Genomic DNA, 22,283 nt, shown 5'->3' with positions numbered 1-22,283 from the left:
CGAGGAGAAGTGCCGGGCTTTTGGGACACAGCTGCCACAACCCGGGGGTGGGGGGGGTGCTCAGGAGGCCGGGGACGGCGGCGTGAGGAGGTGCTGGCAGGCGGCCAGCAAAAAAAATGGCCGCCCCACACCGCCCCTTTAATTAGCGCCTCTACCGCCGCAGGTAGGCCCCCCCTGAACCGGTTGCAAATTGCGACCGGCGTTACAGCGGGGGGGCGCTGCGCACACCGATGACGTCATCGGTGGTGGCGCAGCGCTACAGGCTAACACTGCCATTAGTACCCCTCTGAATTTCGCGGGAGGCATGGCCAGTGGCGCTAAACCCACTAAGTGCCCTCTTTGGGCGCTAACTGGTGGCGCAGCCCACCGAATTTCTAGGCCATAGAGTCATAGAAAGTTACAGCACAGAAGGAGGCTATTTTGGCCCATCGTGCCCGCGCCAGCCAACAAAGAGCTATCCAGCCTAATCCCACTTCCCAGCTCTTGGTCTGTAGCCCTGCAGGTTAGAGCATCCCAAGTGCACATCCAAGTACTTTTTAAATGTTAGGGATCCTGCCTCTACCACCCTTTCAGGCAGTGAGTTCCAGGCCCCCACAACCTTCTGGGTGAAGAAATTTCCCCTCAAATCCCCTCTACACCTTCCACCAATTACTTTAAATCTGTGCCCCCTGGTTTTTGACCCCTCTGCTAAGGGAAATAGGTCCTTTCTATCCACTTTATCTAGGCCCCTCATAATTTTATACACCTCAATAAGGTCTCCCCTCAGCCTCCTCTGTTCCAATGAAAGCAAACCCAGCCTATCCAGTCTTTCCTCATAGCTAAGATTCTCTACTCCCGGCAACATCCTTGTAAATCTCCTCTGTACCCTCTCTAGTGCAATCACATCTTTCCTGTAATGTGATGACCAGAACTGCACGCAGTACTCTAGCTGAGGCCTAACTGTTTTATACAGTTGAAGCATAACCCCCCTGCTCTTGTATTCTATGCCACAGCTAATAAAGGCAAGCATTCTGTATGCCTTCTTAACCACCTTATCCACTTGGCCCGCTACCTTCAGGGATCTGTGGACATGCACTCCAAGGTCCCTTTGTTCCTCTACACTACTCAGTGTCCTACCATTTAATGTGTATTCCCTTTCCTTGTTAGCCCTCCCCAAATGCATTACCACACACTTCTCCGGATTGAATTCCATTTGCCACTGTTCTGCCCACCTGTCCAACTTATTGATATCTTCCTGCAGTCTACAGCTTCCTTCTTCAGTATCAACCACACAGCTGATTTTAGTATCACCTGCAAACTTCTTAATCATACCCCCTATATTCAAGTCTAGATCATTGATATATACCACAAAAAGCAAGGGACCTAGTACTGAGCCCTGCGGAACCCCACTGGAAACAGCCTTCCAGTCACAAAAACACCCATCAACCATTACCCTCTGCTTCCTGTCTCCGAGCCAGTTTTGAATCCAACTTGACACTTTGCCCTGGATCCCATGGGCTTTTAACTTCGTGACCAGTCTGCCATGTGTAACCTTATCAAAAGCCTTGCTAAAGTCCATATACACTACATCAAACGCACTACCCTCATCTACCCTCCTTGTTACCTCCTCAAAAAATTCAATCAAATTTGTCAGACACGACCTTCCCTTAACAAATCCATGCTGACTATCCTTGATTAATCTGTGTCTTTCTAAATGAAGATTTATCCTGTCCTTCAGAATTCTTTCCAATAATTTTCCCACCACCGAGATTAGGCTGACTGGCCTGTAATTACTCGGTCTATCCTTTTCTCCCTTTTTAAACAAGGGTACCACATTAGCAGTCCTCCAGTCCTTCGGCACCACACCTGAAGCCAGAAAGGATTGGAAAATGATGGTCAGGGCCTCTGCTATTTCTTCTTTTGCTTCGCTTAACAGCCTGGGATACATTTCATCCGGGCCTGGGGATTTATCCACTTTTAAAGCTGCTAAACCCCTTAACACTTCCTCTCTCACTGTGTTTATTTCATCTAATATTTCACTCTCCTCCCCCCCAATAGCAATGTCTGCTTCGCCCCTCTCCTTTGTGAAAACAGACGCAAAGTATTCATTAAGAACCCTACCGACATCTCCCGCCTCCACACACAGATTACCCTCATGATCTCTAATAGGTTCTACCCTTTCTTTAGTTATCCTCTTACTCTTAATATATTTATAAAACATCTTTGGGTTTTCCTTGATGTTACTTGCCAAGAATTTTCCATGCTCTCTCTTTGCTTTCCTAATATCCTTTTTAATTGCACCCCTGCACTTTCTGTACTCCTCTAAAGATTCTGGAATATTTAGCCCTCGGTATCTGTCATATGCCTCCCGTTTTTTCTTTATCCTACCCTGCGTTATCAGGCAAGGTTTGACACCAAGCCACTTGAGATATTAGGACAGGACAAAAAGCTTGGTCAAAGAGGTAGGTTTTAAGGAGCGTCTTAAGGGAGGAAAGAGAGGAAGAGGGGCAGAGACGGTTAGGGAGGGAATTCTAGAGCTTAGGGCCCAGGCAGCTGAAAGCACGGCCACCAGTGGTGGGGTGAAGGAAATCGAGGGGGCCAGAAGAGGCCAGAATTGGAGGAGCCCAGTGTTCTCGGAGGGTTGTAGGGTTGGAGGAGGTTACGGAGATGGGGAAAGCAAGGTCGTGGAGGGATTTGAGCACAAGGATGAGAATTTTAAATTCGAGGCATTACTGGACCGGGAGCCAATGTAGGTCAGCGAGCACAGGGGCTGATGGGTGAACAGGGCTTGGTGCGAATTAGGATACGGGCAGAGTACTAGGATAGATACATCTGCTGTATCCGTGCTATTACTCTTGGCTTTTCCATGTGGTTTTTATTCTGTACCTTTGGTGGCAGTGCAGCACTGCGTTTTTCTCCAAAGTGCTGGGGCACAATACAATGTTGGCAGTGCCTCCCTGATTCATAAAATGGTTTTGCCAGCGAGGCCCTGAGCAGCCATCACAGCCGCTGTCAATTCTGCCCACAGTGCATTCTGTTACACGCACTGCAGTCTGAATACCAAACACGCATATGTGATTTGAACATCTTGATAGCTGAACATACCTGTGGCATGCATGTGTAAAACCCGTGAAACTCTTACATAGAAACATAGAAGATAGGAGCAGGAGTAGGCCATTCGGCCCCTCGAGCCTGTATGACATCAACCAACACACTGGGCAACATTTTATTTAAAGGGGCCGCTTTATCTTGCAAACCATGGAGGACAGATTCTTCACAGAGCCAAGGCAGTGGCATGGCAATGCTGAAGAAAATAGTTATCATTGTTGCTTGGTGGTTATGTTCCTGGACTCGTAATCCGGATCCGGAGACATGAGTTCAAGTCCCACCACGGCAGCTGGGGAATTTAAGTTCAGTTAATGAAATAAAAAAATCTGGAATGAAAAGCTAGTGTCTACTGGATTGTTGCAAAAACCCATCTGGTTCACTAATGTCCTTTAGGGAGTGAAACCTGCCGCCCTTACCCGGTCTGGCCTATATGTGACTCCAGACCCACAGCAATGTGGTTGACTCTTAACTGCCCTGTGAAATGGCCCAGCGAGACACTCAGTTGTACCAAACCGCTACTGCTGCTGTGGTACCACGCGGACTGCAGCGGTTCAAGATGGCGGCTCACCACCACCTTTTCGAGGGCAAGTAGGGATGGACAATAAATGCTGGCCTAGCCAGTGACGCTCACATCCCATGAATGAATAACATTTTTTAAAAATGAAAGCATCTTCAAAATTGTTGGGCCTTTTTACTCTGTGAAAGGTTATTCCCCACTCCGGCACACACACAGTTGATTCAGTGATATGTCTTCTTAGGCAGTCCCTCGGAACCGAGGATGACTTGCTTCCACACTAAAAATGAGTTCTCAGGTGACTGATGAGTCCAATGCGGGACCGACAGTCTCTGTCACAGGTGGGGCAGATGGTGGTTGAAGGGGCGGGTGGGTGGGGTGCTTGGGTTGACATGCGCTCCTTCCGCTGTTTGCGCTTGGCTTCTACTTGTTCCCGGCGAAGAGACTCGAGGTGTTCGGCGCCTTCCTGGATGCTTCTCCTCCACTTTGTACGGTCTTGGGCCAGGGATTCTCAGGTGTCGGTGGGGATGTTACACTTTTTCAAGGAGGCTTTGAGGGTGTCCTTGAAGTGTTTCCTCTGCCCACCTGGGGCTCTCTTGCCATGCCGGAGCTCCGAGTAGAGCGCTTGTTTTGGGAGATCTCGTATCGGGCATGCGGACAATGTGACCCATCCATCGGAGCTGATCGAGCGTGGTCAAAGCTTCGATGCTGGGGATGTTGGCCTGAGCAAGAACACTGACGTTGGTGCGCCTATCCTGCCAATGGATTTACAGGATCTTGTGGAGGCAGCGTTGGTGGTACCTCTCCAGTGTTTTGAGGTGCCTGCTGTACATGGTCCATGTACTTGCACATTGTTAACCCCAACACTAGGTGGCCCTCTGATGGCAGTAAGCACATTGTAGCTGTTACACTTCTCTTTGCTATTCTTTGACGGGAATGTTCGAGAGGGTCTGGGAGTAAAAGCGAACAGTTATTACCGCAGTAATTGGAGTGTTTCTTTGGACATGAGCTGCTGAAACCAGCACCAAATTAAAAAGCTTTTAGTTTTTTGAGCAGGCAACCTTTAATAAAAATTGAACTTCTAAAAAAAAATATGCCAGCAATTGTGATTTTTATCTCTGTTACAGGACCCACTCCACGTACACCTGACACCGCCATGGGCCAAGAAGGTCATGGGCAGTGCGCCTGAGGTTGTGACTCGCATTACCTGAGGCGAATGTTCCCTGCTGTCAGCGCGGTCTCGGAACCTTCTTCCCCCAAGCTGACTTTTGCTTTTCTTACCAAAATTGCTCCCTGTTCTACACTCAAACTTGACGTTCCCTGACCTCACGATTTTCATTTTGAAAATAATCTCAATCATCCTACAAATGTGCAAACTGTTGATTCCAAAGAAAGAAGCACCAGTGGCATTTTTTTGCTCAAAACAATTTCACTTCCAGATATGCTCTGTTCCGCCAATTTTAAACCTTGCTCAGAGAGGGAGAGAGAAATCTCCCGTCGTTTGTGTTGCGATGGTCAGCTGGAGTCGAAAAAGGGGGAAATCCAGTGCAGGAAAAATAGTGCAGGTTCCATATCAGCGGATGATATCCACAAGCTTGTTTTTTCTTCTCACTCTTAAGCAGGGGCATTGGAAAGGAAAGATTGGCTTGGGAATTGGTGCTCCAGATGATGGCGAACCGGCAGCGTTCGCCGTCAGTCCGCCTTTGAAAACTGACCGCAACTTTGGAATTTGGCACAGGCGCGTGCGGAAATCCCGAAGTTGCGGCCAGTCACTGACAGCTCCGACACTGGGCTGTACGGTGCCCCCAGCACACACACCCCACCCCCCCCACAGAGCCGGCAACCAGTGAAATTTCTCAAATCAGGGAAACTGACGAAAGCTTCGGCTCTTCCACGGTAATCACGCTGTTTAAAATCCCCACTAAAGGTTTGACCCAAAGGGATCAGGTGTCTTCTTAGGCAGTCCCTCAGAACCGAGGATGACTTGCTTCCACATTAAAAATGAGTTCGCAGGTGACTGATGAGTCCAATGCGGGACCTACAGCCTCTGTCATAGGTGGGGCAGACGGTGGTTGAAGGGGCGGATGGGTGGGGTGCTTAGGTTGATGTGCGCTCATTCCGCTGTTTGCACTTGGCTTCGCTTGCTCCCAGTGAAGTGACTCGAGGTGTTCGGCACCTTCCCGGATGCTTCTCCTCCACTTTGTGCGGCCTTGGGCCAGGAATTCCCAGGTGTCGGTGGGGATGTTACACTTTTTCAAGGAGGCTTTGAGGGTGTCCTTGAAGCGTTTCCTCTGCCCACCTGGGGCTCTCTTGCCGTGCCGGAGCTCCGAGTAGAGTGCTTGTTTTGGGAGTCTTGTATCGGGCATGCGGACAATGTGATCCATCCATCGGAGCTGATTGAGCGTGGTCAAAGCTTCGATGCTGGGGATATTGGCCTGAGCAAGAACACTGATGTCGGTGCGCTTATCTTGCCAATGGATTTGCAGGATCTTGCGGAGGCAGCGATGGTGGTACCGCTCCAGTGCTTTGAGGTGCCTGCTGTACATGGTCCGCGTCTCTGAGGTGTAACTGGGACTTCAACTGCGTATTGACTGCTAAACAAAGGTTATGGCCCTGAAGAACTCATTTTAATTTTTGTGCAGTGTCAAATATATCCATTTTAATAAAAATTAAAATTTTTAAGAAGCTTTCCTTTTGCCTTTTCCCCATGTGAGAGCCCCAATCTTTGTCTTGCACTCTCTAACATTTAAAAAAAGTTAGGCTGGAATTTTGCCAGCGCTCAGCAGGCAGGCTGGGTGGCAGTTCAGCTGTTTAATTTTAAATGTTTATAGCGAGTCGGGAATCTGTTGTCAAAACGCGCACACTGGACTTTCCCGATGTCGGGTCTGCCAGCGCTGAGCAGACCTGTCACGCAGCAGTGGGGGAGGCAATTAAAATAATTAGTGGCTTATTTACAGCCACTTATCAATGGTTGTTTCCCAGCTTTTTGGATTTGACAGGTCACCCACTGGTTTCCTGCTGCGCCTAGACCTCGTCTGTGAAGCTGAGGTGGGAGGTCAGCAGACCTACTGTACAGCCGGCAGATGCTCCTCGACATCAGGGCCGACTGCGTGCGGCTCACACTCGGCGCCATCGATCTGCCTCCTGACATCGCCTGACCCCCGGGACCAGCGTGGCGTCCTTCCCCAGCCGGAAGTCGGCGCAGACCGCGCAGGAAATGCAAGCAGAAGCGGGGTAAGAGGGCCGGAATCCAAAATAGGCTGAAGAGGGCCCCACACAAACCCTCCCTCCCAAGTATTTTCCTGGCCAACGTCAGGTCACTAGAAAACAAAATGGATGAGATCAAACTTGATCTCTCCTCACAGAAAAGGACAAAAGAATGCTGCGCCATGATCTTCATAGAGACCTGGTTGAACAACGGCATCCCTGACACCACCATCCAACTAGAAGGACGCATGGTCTTCTGCGCCAACAGAACTGCAGACTCCGGTAAGAGCAAGGGAGGCGGTTTGTGCATTTACACTAACAATGCCTGGTGCACTAACACGGACATAATCGATAGATCCTGTTCGTCTGATTTGGAATTCCTCATGGTAAGGTGCAGACCCTTCTACCTGCCTCGGGAATTCACGGCTGTTATCATCACTGCGGTCTACATCCCACCACACGCTAATGCCAAACTAGCACTGAAGGACCTCTACAGGGCCATCAGCGAACAACAAACTGCGCACCCAGACGGAGCTTTTATCGTGGCGGGGGACTTCAATCACATAAACCTAAAAACTGTACTACCGAAATTCCACCAGAATGTTTCCTGCCCCACAAGAGGGGAGAACACACTGGATCAAGTCTACACAAGCATTGTAGATGCTTATAAGGCCATTCCCTGCCCCCACCTTGGGAAGTCTGACCACCTCTCCCTGTTTCTAGCCCCGGCATACAAACCGCTCATCAAAAGAGTGAGAACATCAGTGAGATCAGTGAAAGTATGGCCAGAGGGGGCAGTCTCGGAGCTTCAGGATTGCTTCGAATGCACTGATTGGGGCATGTTTGCCAATAATGACATCGAGGAATATGCATCCACAGTGCTATTCTACATTAACAGTTGCGTCGAGGTCGTCATGACCCATAAAAATACCAGGACATACCCCAACCAGAAACCCTGGATGAACGGAGAGGTCCGCTCGCTGTTGAAAGCACGCGACGCAGCATTTAAATCTGGCGACGCGGCGGCTTACAATGTAGCTAGGACCAACCTAAAAAAGGGTATCAGGACTGCCAAAAGGAAACAGACACTGCGGATAGAGGATCATTTCCACAACAACTCGGACCCCCGGCACATGTGGCAAGGCATCCAGTCCATCACTGACTACAAGAGCAAAAACACCAGCCCCCCGGTTAGCGATGCCTCCCTTCCGGAGGAGCTTAACAACTTCTACGCTCGCTTCGACAGGGACAACAGGGAGCCGGCTACCAAAGCCTGGCCACCTCCGGAAGACCAGGTGCTCACTCTGTCGACCTCCGACGTAAGGGGTGTTCTACGCGGAGTGAGCACATGAAAGGCTGCTGGACCGGATAGCATCCCTGGACGGGTACTCAAGGAATGTGCTGATCAGCTGGCTGATGTCTTCACCGCCATGTTCAATCTGTCATTGGCCCAGGCAGTAGTCCCTACATGCTTCAAGACCACTACCATTATTCCTGTGCCAAAACAAATGGCTGTGACGTGCCTGAACGACTATCGACCTGTCGCACTCACACCCATCATAATGAAGTGTTTCGAGAGACTGGTCCTGGCTCACATCAAAGCCAGTGTTCCCGCCTCTCTTGACCAACACCAGTTTGCCTATCGTGCAAACAGATCAACGGAGGATGCAATCACAACTGCTCTACACTCGGCACTGAATCACTTAGATGGTAAAGAGACCTACATCAGAATGCTGTTCATAGACTACAGCTCAGCATTCAACACTATCGTCCCCAACAAGCTGGCCACCAAACTCCAAACTCTTGGCCTGAATACTTCCCTCTGCAACTGGACCCTGGGCTTCCTAACAAACAGACCCCAGTCTGTCAAATTAGGTAACCACACCTCCCCCCCCCCCCCCCCCCCCGACCCTGAACACGGGGGCCCCACAAGGATGTGTGCTGAGCCCCCTCCTCTACTCCCTCTTCACCCACGACTGTGTGGCTGTTCGTGGTTCCAACACCATCATCAAGTTTGCGGATGATACCACGGTAGTAGGCTAGATCACCAACAACGATGAGTCAGCCTACAGGGAGGAGGTCCAGCATCTCGTGAAGTGGTGCGCCGATAACAACCTGGCCCTTAACATCAAGAAAACCAAAGAAATCATTGTGGACTTCAGGAAGTCTAAAGGCGGAAGTCACACCCCCATCCACATCAATGGGGCTGTGGTGGAAAGGGTGGACAGCTTTAAGTTCCTTGGAGTCCACATCACGGAAGGCCTCTCCTGGTCCCTCAATACCTCCTCTCTGGTGAAGAAGGCCCAGCAGTGCCTATATTTCCTAAGGAGGCTGAAGGGATGTAACCTGTCATCCCTGATCCTCTCTAACTTTTACCACTGCACAATAGAGAGCATCCTGATGAACTGTATCACAGTATGGTATGACAGCTGTAGCTACTATGACCGGAAAGCCCTGCAGCGGGTAGTCAAAACTGCCCAACGCATTACCGGCACCCGGCTACCGAGAGCACATATATCAGAAACGCTGTTTACGGAGGTCACGGTCCATCATCAAAGACCCTACCCACCCCAGCCACAGTCTGTTTGCCCTCCTGCCATCTGGGGGATGCTACAGATGCATTCGCACCCGTACGACCAGATTTAGGAACAGCTTCTTTCCCAGGGCTGTCATCCTACTGAACTCCACAAATAAACTCTAAAGCCTGCACATCTGCCAATGCACTTTATTATGGTTATGTTTATGTTAATGTATTACAAGCCAAATGTATGTTGAATGTTTAAATGTCTTAATCTAAATGTACACTCTCGGGAGCCGCAAGCCTACATTTCGTTGTACTGCACTTGTGCACTAACAATGACAATAAAAGTTGATTTGATTTGATTTTTTTGATTTTGGCCATTGAATCAGCTGATGAGTTGACAGCTTCAAATGTCAAGTCAAAGCTCCCAACTGATTGAGACATGTTCCCTTAACCACTAGCTTCTCTAAACTGCATTTCCACTGCAGATGCAGGATACTGCAAGTCTTTACACAAGTCTCCATCCAGTCTGACCTCATTACCTCTCCCACCATTGACAGATCGCTTCTGTCATCTCGACTTCACCTGCCATCTATTCCATCAGCATTGGTGCCCTTGAAACTCTCTCACCTTGGTCCTCAGTATCCCACCACGATCAGCCCCAACACCAGCATCGCCAGGTACACCAGCAGCACCAACAACACCAACCTTGTCCGCAATCACCTGAAGCTGCACAAGGCACAAGGCATCAGCACCCATCCACATTGCTGCCCAGGACCAGGGATGGCCTCACCATGGCCAGATTTACTTCACGTGACGCTTTACACCTTAGCTGCCACATGATGCGTCAGGTTGGCACCACCCCACACCAACACCATAAAGCATCCCTACAATGTCCAAACCATTACTTCACACTCACCACCATTGTGGGGGGTACCGTTATGTCTCACCATTCACTGCAACTCACTAAGCCACTTCCAAAGGTGCACACAAATCTGTCCAAGAATGCAAAGTGTTGAAAATAAAGATTTCAATGTTTGACAACATATTAACAGAAACTTTACATGGACATTGGATAAAACGCCCAAGTGCCTCCCCTTGTGTGTTGTTAGTTGGTATGATTGCACTAGGATGAGGGTGAGTGTGAGGGGTGGCGAGTGAGATGGAGATGTGATAATGTAGATAGAGATGGATGGGTGGAGGTGCAAGGTAAGTTGGTGTGAGTAAGGATGTGCAGGAGTAGGGGAGGGAAGGCAGAGTGATGGGGATGTGATGAGTGGCACAACAGGATGAGGTAGATTGTGGCTTTGTAGTAGCGTTTCAGGATCTACTGAGATCATTGAAAGGTTTGCGTCACTGCAGCCTGGTCCTCCTGATGACATCCCTGCTTGTGCCCTCCTGTGCAATGTGCAGCCAGGCTGCATGGTGTCCTGGGGAGGTCTCTTTCGCCCATGGGAAGAGAAGATGACATCCCTGCGTGCTGTGACTCCATCCATATGGAGGAAGTCATGGGAGAACCTGGTGCAGCCCTGCACCTCTGTGCAGAGCTTGTCAGTGTTTGCAGCACCTCAATGCTGTAGAACATTGACAGCACAAATGTCAAATTTAATTTACGCATGGTCCCTTTAAGGAAACCGGCTGATGATGCGTCATCAGACCCGCTTCCTTCAATTGGCTGGGAAACTCGCTGGGCGGGCTTAACAATCCCAATCATCGGAAAGTCATTCCGGAGGCCGGGATGGAGACAGCCGCAGGGTTGGGACCCGGCACTGACATCACCCGCCACGGACCCGCCGAGGTTCATAAAATCGCGGCCGTAGAATTTTAAGAGCTTACCCACTTCCTTGTTCACTGTCTATGAGAATGCTGTGTTTTGATTGGCTGCTTAGGCAGCTTGTTGACCGTCACTGCAGCTCGCACTATGGGATCCCCACTATACTTCATTGATTAGAATTACACACCGGAAAACCCGAGGCTCCCGACGCAGAAATCGCGAGATCTTTGGGTGAAGCGTACTTCGGGGCCCACGGCCAGCGCCTTCGCTTCGCCGCTGACCGCAACATTTATGGCCGTTCTATATGCACCGTGACTTACAGCCCCACAGTTACCCCTGTGGTGCGCCGCTAAAAACCACAGCGAACATACCTCACTACGGTGTGCGTGCAGACGATAAACTCGGGCTTGGAATTCCACTGGTGGTAGGTGATGTAGTAATGGGTCTGGAGCCAAATCCATTGCTGCCCCTTGGTCAAGAAACGATAATAACAAGACTTTCCCTTCCCAAACTGCATCACTGCACGGAAGGAGCAAAGGTGTAAGTGACAAGCCATTTATATATCTATTTCAATTTACAACTTTAGATTTGAAAAACAGACATTTCTTTCCATTTTGTGGACGGTGATGTCCTTGTTTTAAGTTATTCCTGCTTCTACATTCACATTGATTTACTTCATAGAAACAGGCCATTTGACCCAACTGACCTATGCCAGCGATTATGCTCCACACGAGCTTCCTCTCAACTCTCTTCATCTCAAGCTTATCCTTCTATTTGTTTTTCTTTCATGTGCTTATCTAGCTTCCCCGTAACTGCATCTATACTATTCGCCTCAACCACTCCTTGTGGGAGCGAGTTCCACATTCTCACCACTCTCTGGGTGAACAAGGCCGCACCCAGTATCTGCCCCTGCAGCTCACAATCTGGATCCAAGGTGTAACAAGGGTGGCCTGGCATTTGCTCGCCAGCTGATTCTACCCCCGCCAACCATCCCCCTCTCTCCCAACACTGACCCACACCCCGTCCCCCACCCCACCCTCTCTCTCTTTCTGGGGAAGGGACACAGCCAAGACTCAGCACTCACTCCAGCATATCCTTCCACCCAGTCCGCCCCAACAATGAGCCTCAGCCCTAGTGTGACATGTTTCCATCACCCACACACTAGCCTTCCTGTAGGCCGCTGTGAATAAGATTATCGATAAATGTTGAATTAGGGTCGGCTTTGTGTTAGAAACTGAACTGGGACTTCTCACACTCAATTTCACCAAAGAATTCTTACAACCTGCAGATGGAGCAATCTTTCAGCAGTTTGGGCCGGACTTGATACAAAATATTCAACATTCAAGGACTGTTAATAGCATTCCCTGGTGGTAAATTTTTCTGTGGCACAATAAGTGCTAGGAGGGGTATCAAGCTTTTTGAGTTTGTGAACTGCATAGATCAGTAACATGGATCCTCGGAAACCCCAGGTAAGGGGAATAGATTGCCTTGGCGTGGCAAATGTCAGAAAATTGGGCAGGTCAGAGTGAATGCCTATCAATGAGCCTATCCAACTTCCTTCCATTCATTTAGCACCTGGCTACAGACCCAGGGAAATCGCCTCCTTAAGGTTTAATACATGTTCTCATTAATCAGTGTCTATGGGTTAGCTCGTGACCTTGTGCGATAGTGTAAAATGGGTGATAGCGAGTCAGCAGCCCGTTTTACATCTCTCCCCAGCTTTTTATTTCCATTGACTTCAAAGTGGGAGAGATGGAAGTGGGCTGTCGACTTGCTATCACTCGCTTTGCACTATGGCACAATAAGTCAAGATCTACCCGTATATTCCAAATTGCCGATATTGGCATGATCTTGGCGTTCGGATTTGAGATTCATCAACCAGAGAAAAGCCCTTTCCAAACCTCCAGGCTCACGAAATTCAAACAGGACAAAGCAGCAAATAAGAAAATAAAAATAAGTAGAGATAGGACTTGAGGCGCTGGGTTCTGGGAATGGATTGGTGGGGTTTGGAGACCACAGATTAGAGTTCAGACAGCCCTGCTGTGAAACATCGCTTAGCGTTTTCCAAAATGATCAAACTGTATTAAAACAATCACAAATTACTGGGTCATTGTCATTTCCCCACCCACCCCACTGATTAAGCAAACAGATAAACCAAACAGAGCAACTCAGAAATAGATGCTAATGCTGTGCAGAGTGCAGTTCATTCATACCTAGTTATAGATTAGTCCCAAATGAGGGGTTAAGAGACTGCTGTATACTGGTCTGTTTTTCACTGCACCTGCCTTATTACTGATACTGTCCCTATAACCAGTCCCTTAGCTATCACTATCGTATACAACCAGTCACCTACAGTGTTCGTGGCACCTTGCTAGAAGTTCCAGGTCATCAACGTGATAGTAATCATAGCCAGACGTTCCTAGTACTTCGAATGGTAAGTAACCTATAATAGGAGGCGCCCTGATAAAGAGAAACAAGGTATATGAAGAACGTTAGTTTTGGAGGAGCTGCAGGTTAACAAATATTGGAATCTTCATTCACAGCATGTGGAACATAAGTAAGTACAGGGCCAGAAAAGACTCTGCACTCCATTTGGCTGGTCACAAAGATTAATACCTCTCAATCGCCCACTCGCTCAAATGTCTGTGCAATTCTCCTTTAAATATTTCCACGCTGTCTGCCTCTAGTGCCTCCCTGGTCACTCCATTCCACACATTCACCACCCGTTGGGTAAAGTAGTTAAATCTAACGCGTCTGTGCACTTTCCCTCTCTTAACCTTGAACCATGTCACCTGGTTCTAGAGCCTGTGGAAATCTTCAACATATCAGGGGTTCAATTTATCCTTTCCCTCAAAGGGTCTTAAATACGGCATTGAGTTAATTATTCTTCAGCAACTGTCTTCAAATAATTAACCTAACATAACATAGAAACATAGAAAGATAGGAGCAGGAGTAGGCCATTCTGGCCCTCGAGCCTGCTCCGCCATTCAATGAGATCATGGCTGATCATCCAAATTCAGTACCCTGTCCCTGCTTTCTCCCCATATCCCTTGATCCCCTTAGCCTTAAGAAAGATATCTAACTCCTTCTTGAAAATATTTAATGAATTGGCCTCAACTGCCTTCTGTGGTAGAGAATTCCACAGGTTCACCACTCTCTGGGTGAATAAATTCCTCCTCATCTCTGACCTAAATGGCTTACCCCTTAACCTTAGACTGTGACCCCTGGTTCTGGACTCCCCCGCCATCGGGAACATCCTTCCTGCATCTAGTCTGTCTAGTCCTGTTGAATTTTATAAGTTTCAATGAGATCCCCTCTCATTCTTCTAAACTCCAGCGAGTATAAGCCCAATCGACCCAATCTCTCCTCATACATCATTCCTGCCATCCCAGTCTTTTTGAGAATACTGTATATGTATTGTAATAATTTTGCAGAAACACCCCCCCCCCCCCCCCGACAAACCCAGTTTGTGACAGTAGATTAATTCATTCTCCTGGTTTACATTGCCTATATGTTTTTTCATTGATGTTCATTACAACAGTGACTACACTTGAAAAATACTTCAATGGCTGTAAAGTGCTTTGGGACGTCCTGAGGTTGTGAGAGGCGCTATATAAATTCAAGTCGTTCTAAGGGGTAACAGTGTGGAGAAATGGCTCTTTCCTCTACACAAACCCTCTCATAAAATGGATCATTCCTCTACTCAACCAACCCCATAAAATGGAACATCCTTCTGCTTAAACCCTCTCATAAAATGGACGATTCTTCTATTCAACCCCCATCCTCTCATCAAGCCTCCCAGGCCAAGGACAGCACAGGTCAATGAAAGGCAAGACAGAGCTGCCCTTTCCAATTATGTGACATTTTCATTCTTCAGGCTGTTTTCCTTAAGGCTTGTCAGACTGACTTTGTTGGACGAGGGCCGATTACTCTGAAGCCTGCCTGACTGAATCAGGTTTGGTAACCTGGAAGTCCTCCTGATTTGAATGTGTGATGTGACTGTTCTTTTCTGCATGCAATCATTTCAAAAACGGGGAATCTGCTGTGCACCTTTCTGTCTCGTGTCATTTTTAAAGATGTCCGTGCCTATACATTGTGGTGTGAAGATAAAGAAGACTCTTGGGGGGGGGGGGGGGGTTTATGATATCCTCTGCGCCTGTCAGATAACTGCCTTATTGCTCACTCTCAGTCACATGCTATTCCATATGAAAAAGTGACTGTATTGACCCTGGCGGTACTAACCATGCCTCAGTGTCTCCACCTATCCCACCTGTCTAACCTCTAGCTGGCTTAAACGGATTCATTCTCAAAGTTCACTCAATTTTTTTTTGTGCTTCTGTTGCTCAGGAAGGGAGGAAAAAGAGTGGGAGAGCAATAGTGGTAGGGGATTCTATCGTAAGGGGAACAGATAGGCGTTTCTGTGGTCGTAGACGTGATTCCAGGATGGTTTGTTGCCTCCCTGGTGCCAGGGTCAAGGATGTCACTGAACGGCTGCAGGGCATTCTGAAGGGGGAGGGTGAACAGTCAGAGGTCGTGGTTCACATTGGGACCAATGGCATGGGTAGGAAGAGGGATGAGGTCCTGCAGCAAGAATTTAGGGAGCTAGGTAGCAGATTAAAGAGCAGGACCTCAAAGGTTGTAATCTCTGGATTACTCCCGGTGCCACGTGCTAGTGAGTATAGGAATAGAAGGATAGAGCAGATGAATGCGTGGCTAAAGAGTTGGTGCAGGAGGGAGGGCTTTAGTTTCCTGGATCACTGGGCCTGCTTCTGGGGAAGGTGGGACTTGTACAAGTCGGACGGGTTGCACCTGAACCAGAACGGGACAAATGTCCTTGCGGGGAGGTTTGCTAGCACTGTTCGGGGGGGTTTAAACTAAAATGGCAGGGGGTTGGGAACCTGAGTAGGGAGACAGAGGAAAGGGAAACAGGGATAAAAGCAAAAGATAGGAAGGAGAAAAACAAAAGTGGCAGTCAGAGAAATCAACGGTTTAAATCAATCGTGGCCACAGTAAATAATTCTAATAGGTCTAAGAGCGTTAAAAAAACAAGCCTGAAGGATTTGTGTCTTAATGCGAGGAGCATTTGTAATAAGGTGGATGAATTGGCTGCGCAAATAGAGGTAAACGAATATGATTTGGTTGGGATTACAGAAACGTGGCTCAAGGATGGCCAAGACTGGGAACTCAACATCCAGGGGTATTCGATATTCAGGAAAGATAGGCAAAAAGGAAAGGGAGGTGGGGTAGCATTACTGGTTAAAGAAGGGATTAATACAATTGTAATGAAGGATATTAGCTCTGATGATATGGAATCTGTATGGGTAGAATTGAGAAATACTAAGGGGAAAAAAACATTAGTGGGAGTGGTATATAGACCTCCAAACAGTAAGGCGGAGGTTGGGGATGGCATTAAAAGGGAAATTAAAGAAGCGTGCAATAAGGGCACAGCAGTCATCATGGGTGACTTTAATCTACATATAGATTGGGCCAACCAAATTAGTAACAATACTGTGGAGGAGGAATTCCTGGAGTGTTTACGGGATGGTTTCCTGGACCAATATGTCGAGGAACCAACCAGAGATCAGGCCATCTTAGACTGGGTATTATGTAACAAGAAAGGATTAATTAGCAATCTTGTTGTATGAGGCCCCTTGGGTCAGAGCGATCATAATATGATCGAATTCTTCATTAAGATGGAGAATGAAGTAGTTGACTCAGAGACTAGGGTCCTCAATTTAAATAAAGGAAACTATGATGGTCTGAGGAGCGAGTTGGGTAGGATTGATTGGGGAATGTCACTCAAAGGGTTGACGGTGGATAGGCAATGGCAAACATTCAAAGACCGAATGGATGAGCTACAGAATTTGTTCATCCCAGTTTGGCATAAAAATAAAACAAAAAAGGTGACTCAACTGTGGCTAACAAGGGAAATTAGGGATAGCATAAGATCCAAGGAGAGGACATATAAATTGGCCAGAAAAAGCAATAATCCTGAGGATTGGGAGCAGTTTAGGATTCAACAAAGGAGGACAAAGGGATTAATTAAGAAAGGGAAAATAGAATATGAGAGTAAGCTTGAAGGGAACATAAAAACTAACTGTAAAAGCTTTTATAGATATGTGAAGAGAAAAAGATTGGTGAAGTCAAGCGTAGGTCCCTTGCAGTCAGAATCAGGTGAATTTATAATGGGAAACAAAGAAATGGCAGACCAACTAAATTCATACTTTGGTTCTGTCTTCACAAAGGAGGACACAAATAACCTCCCAGAGATGCCGAGGAACATAGGGTCTGATGAAAGGGTGGAACTGAAAGAAATCAGTATTTGTAGGGAAATGGTGTTAGGAAAATTGATGGGACTGAAGGCCGATAAATCCCCAGGGCCTGATAATCTACATCCCAGGGTACTTAAGGAAGTGGCCCTAGAAATAGTAGATGCATTGCTGGTCATCTTCCAGAACTCGATAGACTCTGGAACAGTACCCATGGATTGGAGGGTAGCTAATGTTACCCCACTATTCAAAAAAGGTGGTAGAGAATGTAATGTATGTAATGTGTATATATACCTTAAGGGAGAGAACTACTTTTTACAGCTCCTGTATACTGTAGTACCGGCAGTGACCACACCTGTATATAAACCCTGAGTAGCGATCTGTACAGTTAGTTCTAGAGTAACCCTCATTCAGTAAACACCTGTTGGTCGTTCCCTGCAGTCTGTTGTCTGATTATTGAAGGACACAACATTAAGATACACGGATATAACATTGGCGACGACGCAGATTCAAACCTACCTGCAACTCTGCATCACCTCCCAGGGATTCGCTCCTGGAGAACAGTGGAAGAAGGTCGAGTCCAGAAGCACGGGCGTCGACCACGGGCAACCGCCCAGTCATCCAGCGGAGATTTGAGCATCGCAGGGGAGGCTGTCGAGAGCCAGGCTTGGCTTTGCAGTCACGGTGGTCCAGCGAAACGGGCTGGCAACAGGTACTGCGCAGACCCTTCCTGGACAGCGGCGGCTAGAGCCCGACCGAGCGGCACAGAAAAAGGCCGAGCAGCGTCGACGGGGGAGAGAGATAGGGCAGAGCGCACAGGGCACAGCCAGGGTTCAGGACCGAGCGTTGTCAACGGGGAGAGAGACGAGAGAGGGCAGAGCGCAGCTGGTGTTCAAGGGCCGAGCAGCATCAACGGGGGAGAGAGGCGTGCAGGAAAACATGAGGCGCTGCCATTGCCACGAGGACCGCAGAGAGCGGCATTGGCAGCAGCGCAGGAAACCCACAGGGCGTCGCCATTTGCCACGAGGACTGCCGAGAGCAGCGTTGGCAGCAGCGCGGGAGACGCCATTTTAAGTCGCAGCGGGGAAGAAAGGAAAGCGCGGGAGACGCCATTTTAAGCCAGTCTAACCACACCCAAAAATGAAAGAGTGGCAGTATCACAGCGTTCGACAATGAAGTCGAAGATTGGAGGACATATGTCGAACGCATAGAAGTATACTGCAAGGCGAATGAAGTGCCAGATGACAAGAAAGCGCTGGTATTGTTGAATTCAATGGGTGCAAAAACGTATGGCTTACTACGAAACCTAGTAACCCCAGAGAAGCCAGTAGAAAAGGATTTTGAAAACATAGCGTCAATCCTACAGGACCACTTAAACCCCACACCGCTGCTGATAGCAGAAAGATTTAAGTTTCACAAAAGGAACCAGCATAAAGATGAAAGTAATGCTGAGTATTTAACGGAACTGTGCAAGCTATCGAAACACTGCCAGTTTGGAACGGGACTAGCAGATACTTTAAGGGACAAGTTTGTGTGTGGGCTTCAAAGTGAAAGAAGCCGTTTCTGGGTTCCATCAGAAAAGGATCTTACGCTGGACAAGGCTTTCAGCAGTGCAGTATCACACGAAGCAGCAGCACGGGGCTCTGCAGAGATACAACGGAGACCGCAAGAACATGGCACAAATGAAATGTCATACGGAACAGTGAAGTGCTATCGCTGCGGCAGAATAACACACGACCATAATGATTGCTGGTTCAAGGACAAAGTGTGCAGACAGTGTGGAAAAGTAGGACACATAGCAAGAGTCTGCAGGTCGGGAAAGAAAACCAGCAGCAAGAAATCTCCACAGGAGAAGTACAAGAAGGTACATAAGGTGACGGAGAGTAGTTCAGACGAACAGAAGAGTGATACAGACTCCGGAAGCAAGGAGCTGGGTTGTCTGCAACTACATAATGTGATCAAAACGGAGGATCACCAAACTATCTGGGTCACGCTCAAGATAGCAGGAGTCCAAGTGAAAATGGAATTGGACACAGGATCAGCCCTAACAGTCATAAACCGAAGGGACTACAAGCGGCTATTCTCACATATACCCTTGAGAGATACAAAGATTGTCTTGAAGACGTACACGGGGCAAAATGTCTACCCCAAAGGAAAAATAAGGGTGAACGTTATATATAACGGCAAGGAAACACCAAAAATGGACCTATATGTATTGCCAGATGGAGGACCACCACTACTAGGATGTGAATGGATCTGGAAGATACAGCTAGATTGGCATTCCATACAAGCACTGACTGTAGATGCCAAAAAGGATGACGATGTCACACCTGGGCGACTGTCAAAAATGCTAACTGACGCACAAGAAGTGTTCCAGCAGGGACTCGGAACACTAAAAGGCATAACAGCAATGATCAAAATAGAGGAAAATGCAAGCCCAAAGTTTTTTAAGGCCTGACCGGTACCTTATGCGATCCGCCCAGCCGTCGAAGCAGAGCTGGAAGGTTTGGAACATTCAGGAGTACTGTCCAAAGTGGAATGGAGCGAGTGGGCTACATCCATCGTTCCTGTAATGAAGAGGTCGTTGAGTAATACGCCTGGGGAACCAAAGAAGGTTCACATCTGTGGGGACTTTAAGGTGACAGTGAACCCAGTCCTTCACACTGTACAATATCCGCTTCCGCGGATTGAAGATATTTTCGCCTTGCTATCTGGAGGGAAACGCTTCACTAAGATTGATCTGGCCCAGGCGTACCTGCAAATGGAGGTAGAAGAAGCCTCGAAACAGTACCTCACGATCAACACTCATAAAGGTCTCTAACCAATACAACCGGCTGGTGTTCGGGGTAGCATCAGCTCTGGCTATTTGGCAAAGGGCAATGGAACAAGTCCTGCAAGGGATTCCAGGGACCCAGTGTTATTTGGACGACATCCTGGTCACGGGCGAAAATGACAGTGATCACCTCGCCAACCTGGAGCAGGTGCTCACTAGATTGAAGGAATATGGGCTCCGAGCTAATCGCCACAAATGCGAGTTTTTCCAGAAGCAGATCTCGTATTGTGGCCATGTTATTGATAAAGAAGGGTTACATAAGCCCCCTGATAAGATTGAGGCAGTAGTCAAGGCTCCAGCACCGGAAAATGTGTCACAACTGAGGTCGTTCCTCGGGCTGGTGAACTACTACCATAAGTTCTTGCCGAATTTGTCTCCCGTACTACACCCACTGAACACCCTACTGCAAACGGGGGTACCATGGAAGTGGAGTGACTAATGTAAACGAGCTTTCCAGAAGAGCAAAGCATTGATCACATCAAAAGAGGTGTTGGCTCATTTCCACCCAGCACTACCAATTCGGTTGGCGTGTGATGCATCACCCTATGGCATTGGAGCGGTGCTGTCGCACAAATTCCCGGACGGCTCGGAGAGGCCAGTAGCCTTTGCGTCTCGGTCACTAACCTCAGCCGAGCATAACTACGCCCAGATTGACAGGGACGCCCTCAGCCTAGTGTGGGGAGTGAAAAAGTTCAATCACTATCTGCACGGGCAGAATTTCACCTTGCTGACTGACCACCAACCATTTGTCTCCATCTTTAATCCAAAGAGGGGCGTTCAGGTGATGACTGCGCAACGGCTACAAAGATGTTCCCTTTTTCTAGGGGCGCACCAATATGAAATCGAGTATAAGGGCACGAAACAGCATGGAAACGCTGATGGGCTATCACGCTTGCCATTGCCTACTGTGGAGGAAGCACCAGCAGTGGATCCTGTCGAAATATTTCATTCGATTATAATTGAATGCTTGCCAGTAACTAACGCTGGTATAGAGAAGGAGACCCGAAATGACCCGACACTGTCTCGGGTATATGATTTGACGGTGAAGGGATGGCCAACACATGGTGACTCACTGTTGCCAGCATTCTCATCCAGAAGAGAACAACTGTCAGTATGCCAGGGGACCTTGATGTGTGGATCCCGAGTGGTAATTCCACCCAAGTTAAGGGAGAGAGTGCTCAATGAGCTTCACGAAGGTCATCTGGGAGGGGTGAAAATGAAAAGCCTTGCTAGGGCTTATGTGTGGTGGCCGGGGATCGATCAGCAAATCGAGGACCTGACAAAGAGCTGCTCAGGATGCCAGAAGGTCCAAAATGCACCACCACATGCCCCTCTACACCCATGGGAGTGGCCCTCATCTCCATGGCAACGGGTGCATATTGATTTTGCTGGTCCATTCATGGACTCAATGTTTTTAATAGCCGTGGATGCGCACTCGAAATGGCCTGAGGTGATCAAAATGTCCTTCACCACCACGGAGAAAACTATTGCAGTCCTACGGACCATTTTTGCCAGGAACGGCTTGCCAGAGCAGATTTGCTCTGATAACGGACCACAGTTTGTGTCCGAAGAGTTTCGAAGATTTATGAAAAGGAATGGGGTAAGGCATTACACATCCGCCCCGTATCATCCAGCCACAAATGGATTGGCTGAGAGGTTCGTACAAACCTTTAAAAAAGCAGTAAAGGCCATGTGCGATGACGACATTCCACTGCAGCATAAGGTGGACAATTTCCTGTTAGCCTACAGAAATGCGACACATGCAGTCACCAACCAGGCCCCGGCCGTGATGTTCTTTAACCGAAGGTTGAGATCTCGTCTGGATTTGCTCAGACCAAATGTACGAAGAGATGTTGAGGATAAGCAATTCCAGCACATCAGTGAGAAGCCGACAAGGAGCTTCAATGTAGGGCAACCAGTCTTGGCCCGCGACTACCGAACAGAGAAATGGCAACCAGGAACGATATGCACACGGCAGGGGCCACTAATGTACACAGTGGATGTTGGGGAGAACATTGTGAGACGCCATGCTGACCAGATCCTAGAGTCACAGGAATGAGTCAACCTCATTGTGATGA

The 22,283-nt window shown here is 48.3% G+C and overlaps 1 protein-coding gene and 1 long non-coding RNA gene across 2 annotated transcripts in view; one reads left to right on the top strand and one right to left on the bottom strand.

Annotated features, from left to right (window-relative positions):
• npas2 (neuronal PAS domain protein 2) overlaps nucleotides 1–22,283 on the bottom strand; it is a 351,575-nt gene that overhangs the window by 42,781 nt on the left and 286,511 nt on the right. The window contains exons 10-11 of the mRNA XM_086001688.1: nucleotides 13,457–13,563; nucleotides 11,475–11,622 (exon numbers count right to left, since the gene is read on the bottom strand). Coding sequence (XP_085857814.1) covers nucleotides 11,475–11,622; nucleotides 13,457–13,563 — 255 coding nt within the window. The remainder of the gene's footprint in view (nucleotides 1–11,474; nucleotides 11,623–13,456; nucleotides 13,564–22,283) is intronic.
• The window catches only part of LOC147125340 (uncharacterized), an 80,107-nt gene that overhangs the window by 13,630 nt on the left and 44,194 nt on the right, over nucleotides 1–22,283 (top strand). The gene's annotated exons all lie outside the window — the stretch shown is intronic.

The sequence above is a fragment of the Somniosus microcephalus genome, chromosome 1 (genome assembly GCF_052327205.1).
Source record: "Somniosus microcephalus isolate GS21.2 chromosome 1, FLI_Smic_1.0, whole genome shotgun sequence".
In the NCBI taxonomy this organism is placed as follows: Eukaryota; Metazoa; Chordata; class Chondrichthyes; order Squaliformes; family Somniosidae; genus Somniosus; species Somniosus microcephalus.
Note: the sequence above shows the minus strand (reverse complement) of the source record. Positions and strands in the feature narration are given on the sequence as shown.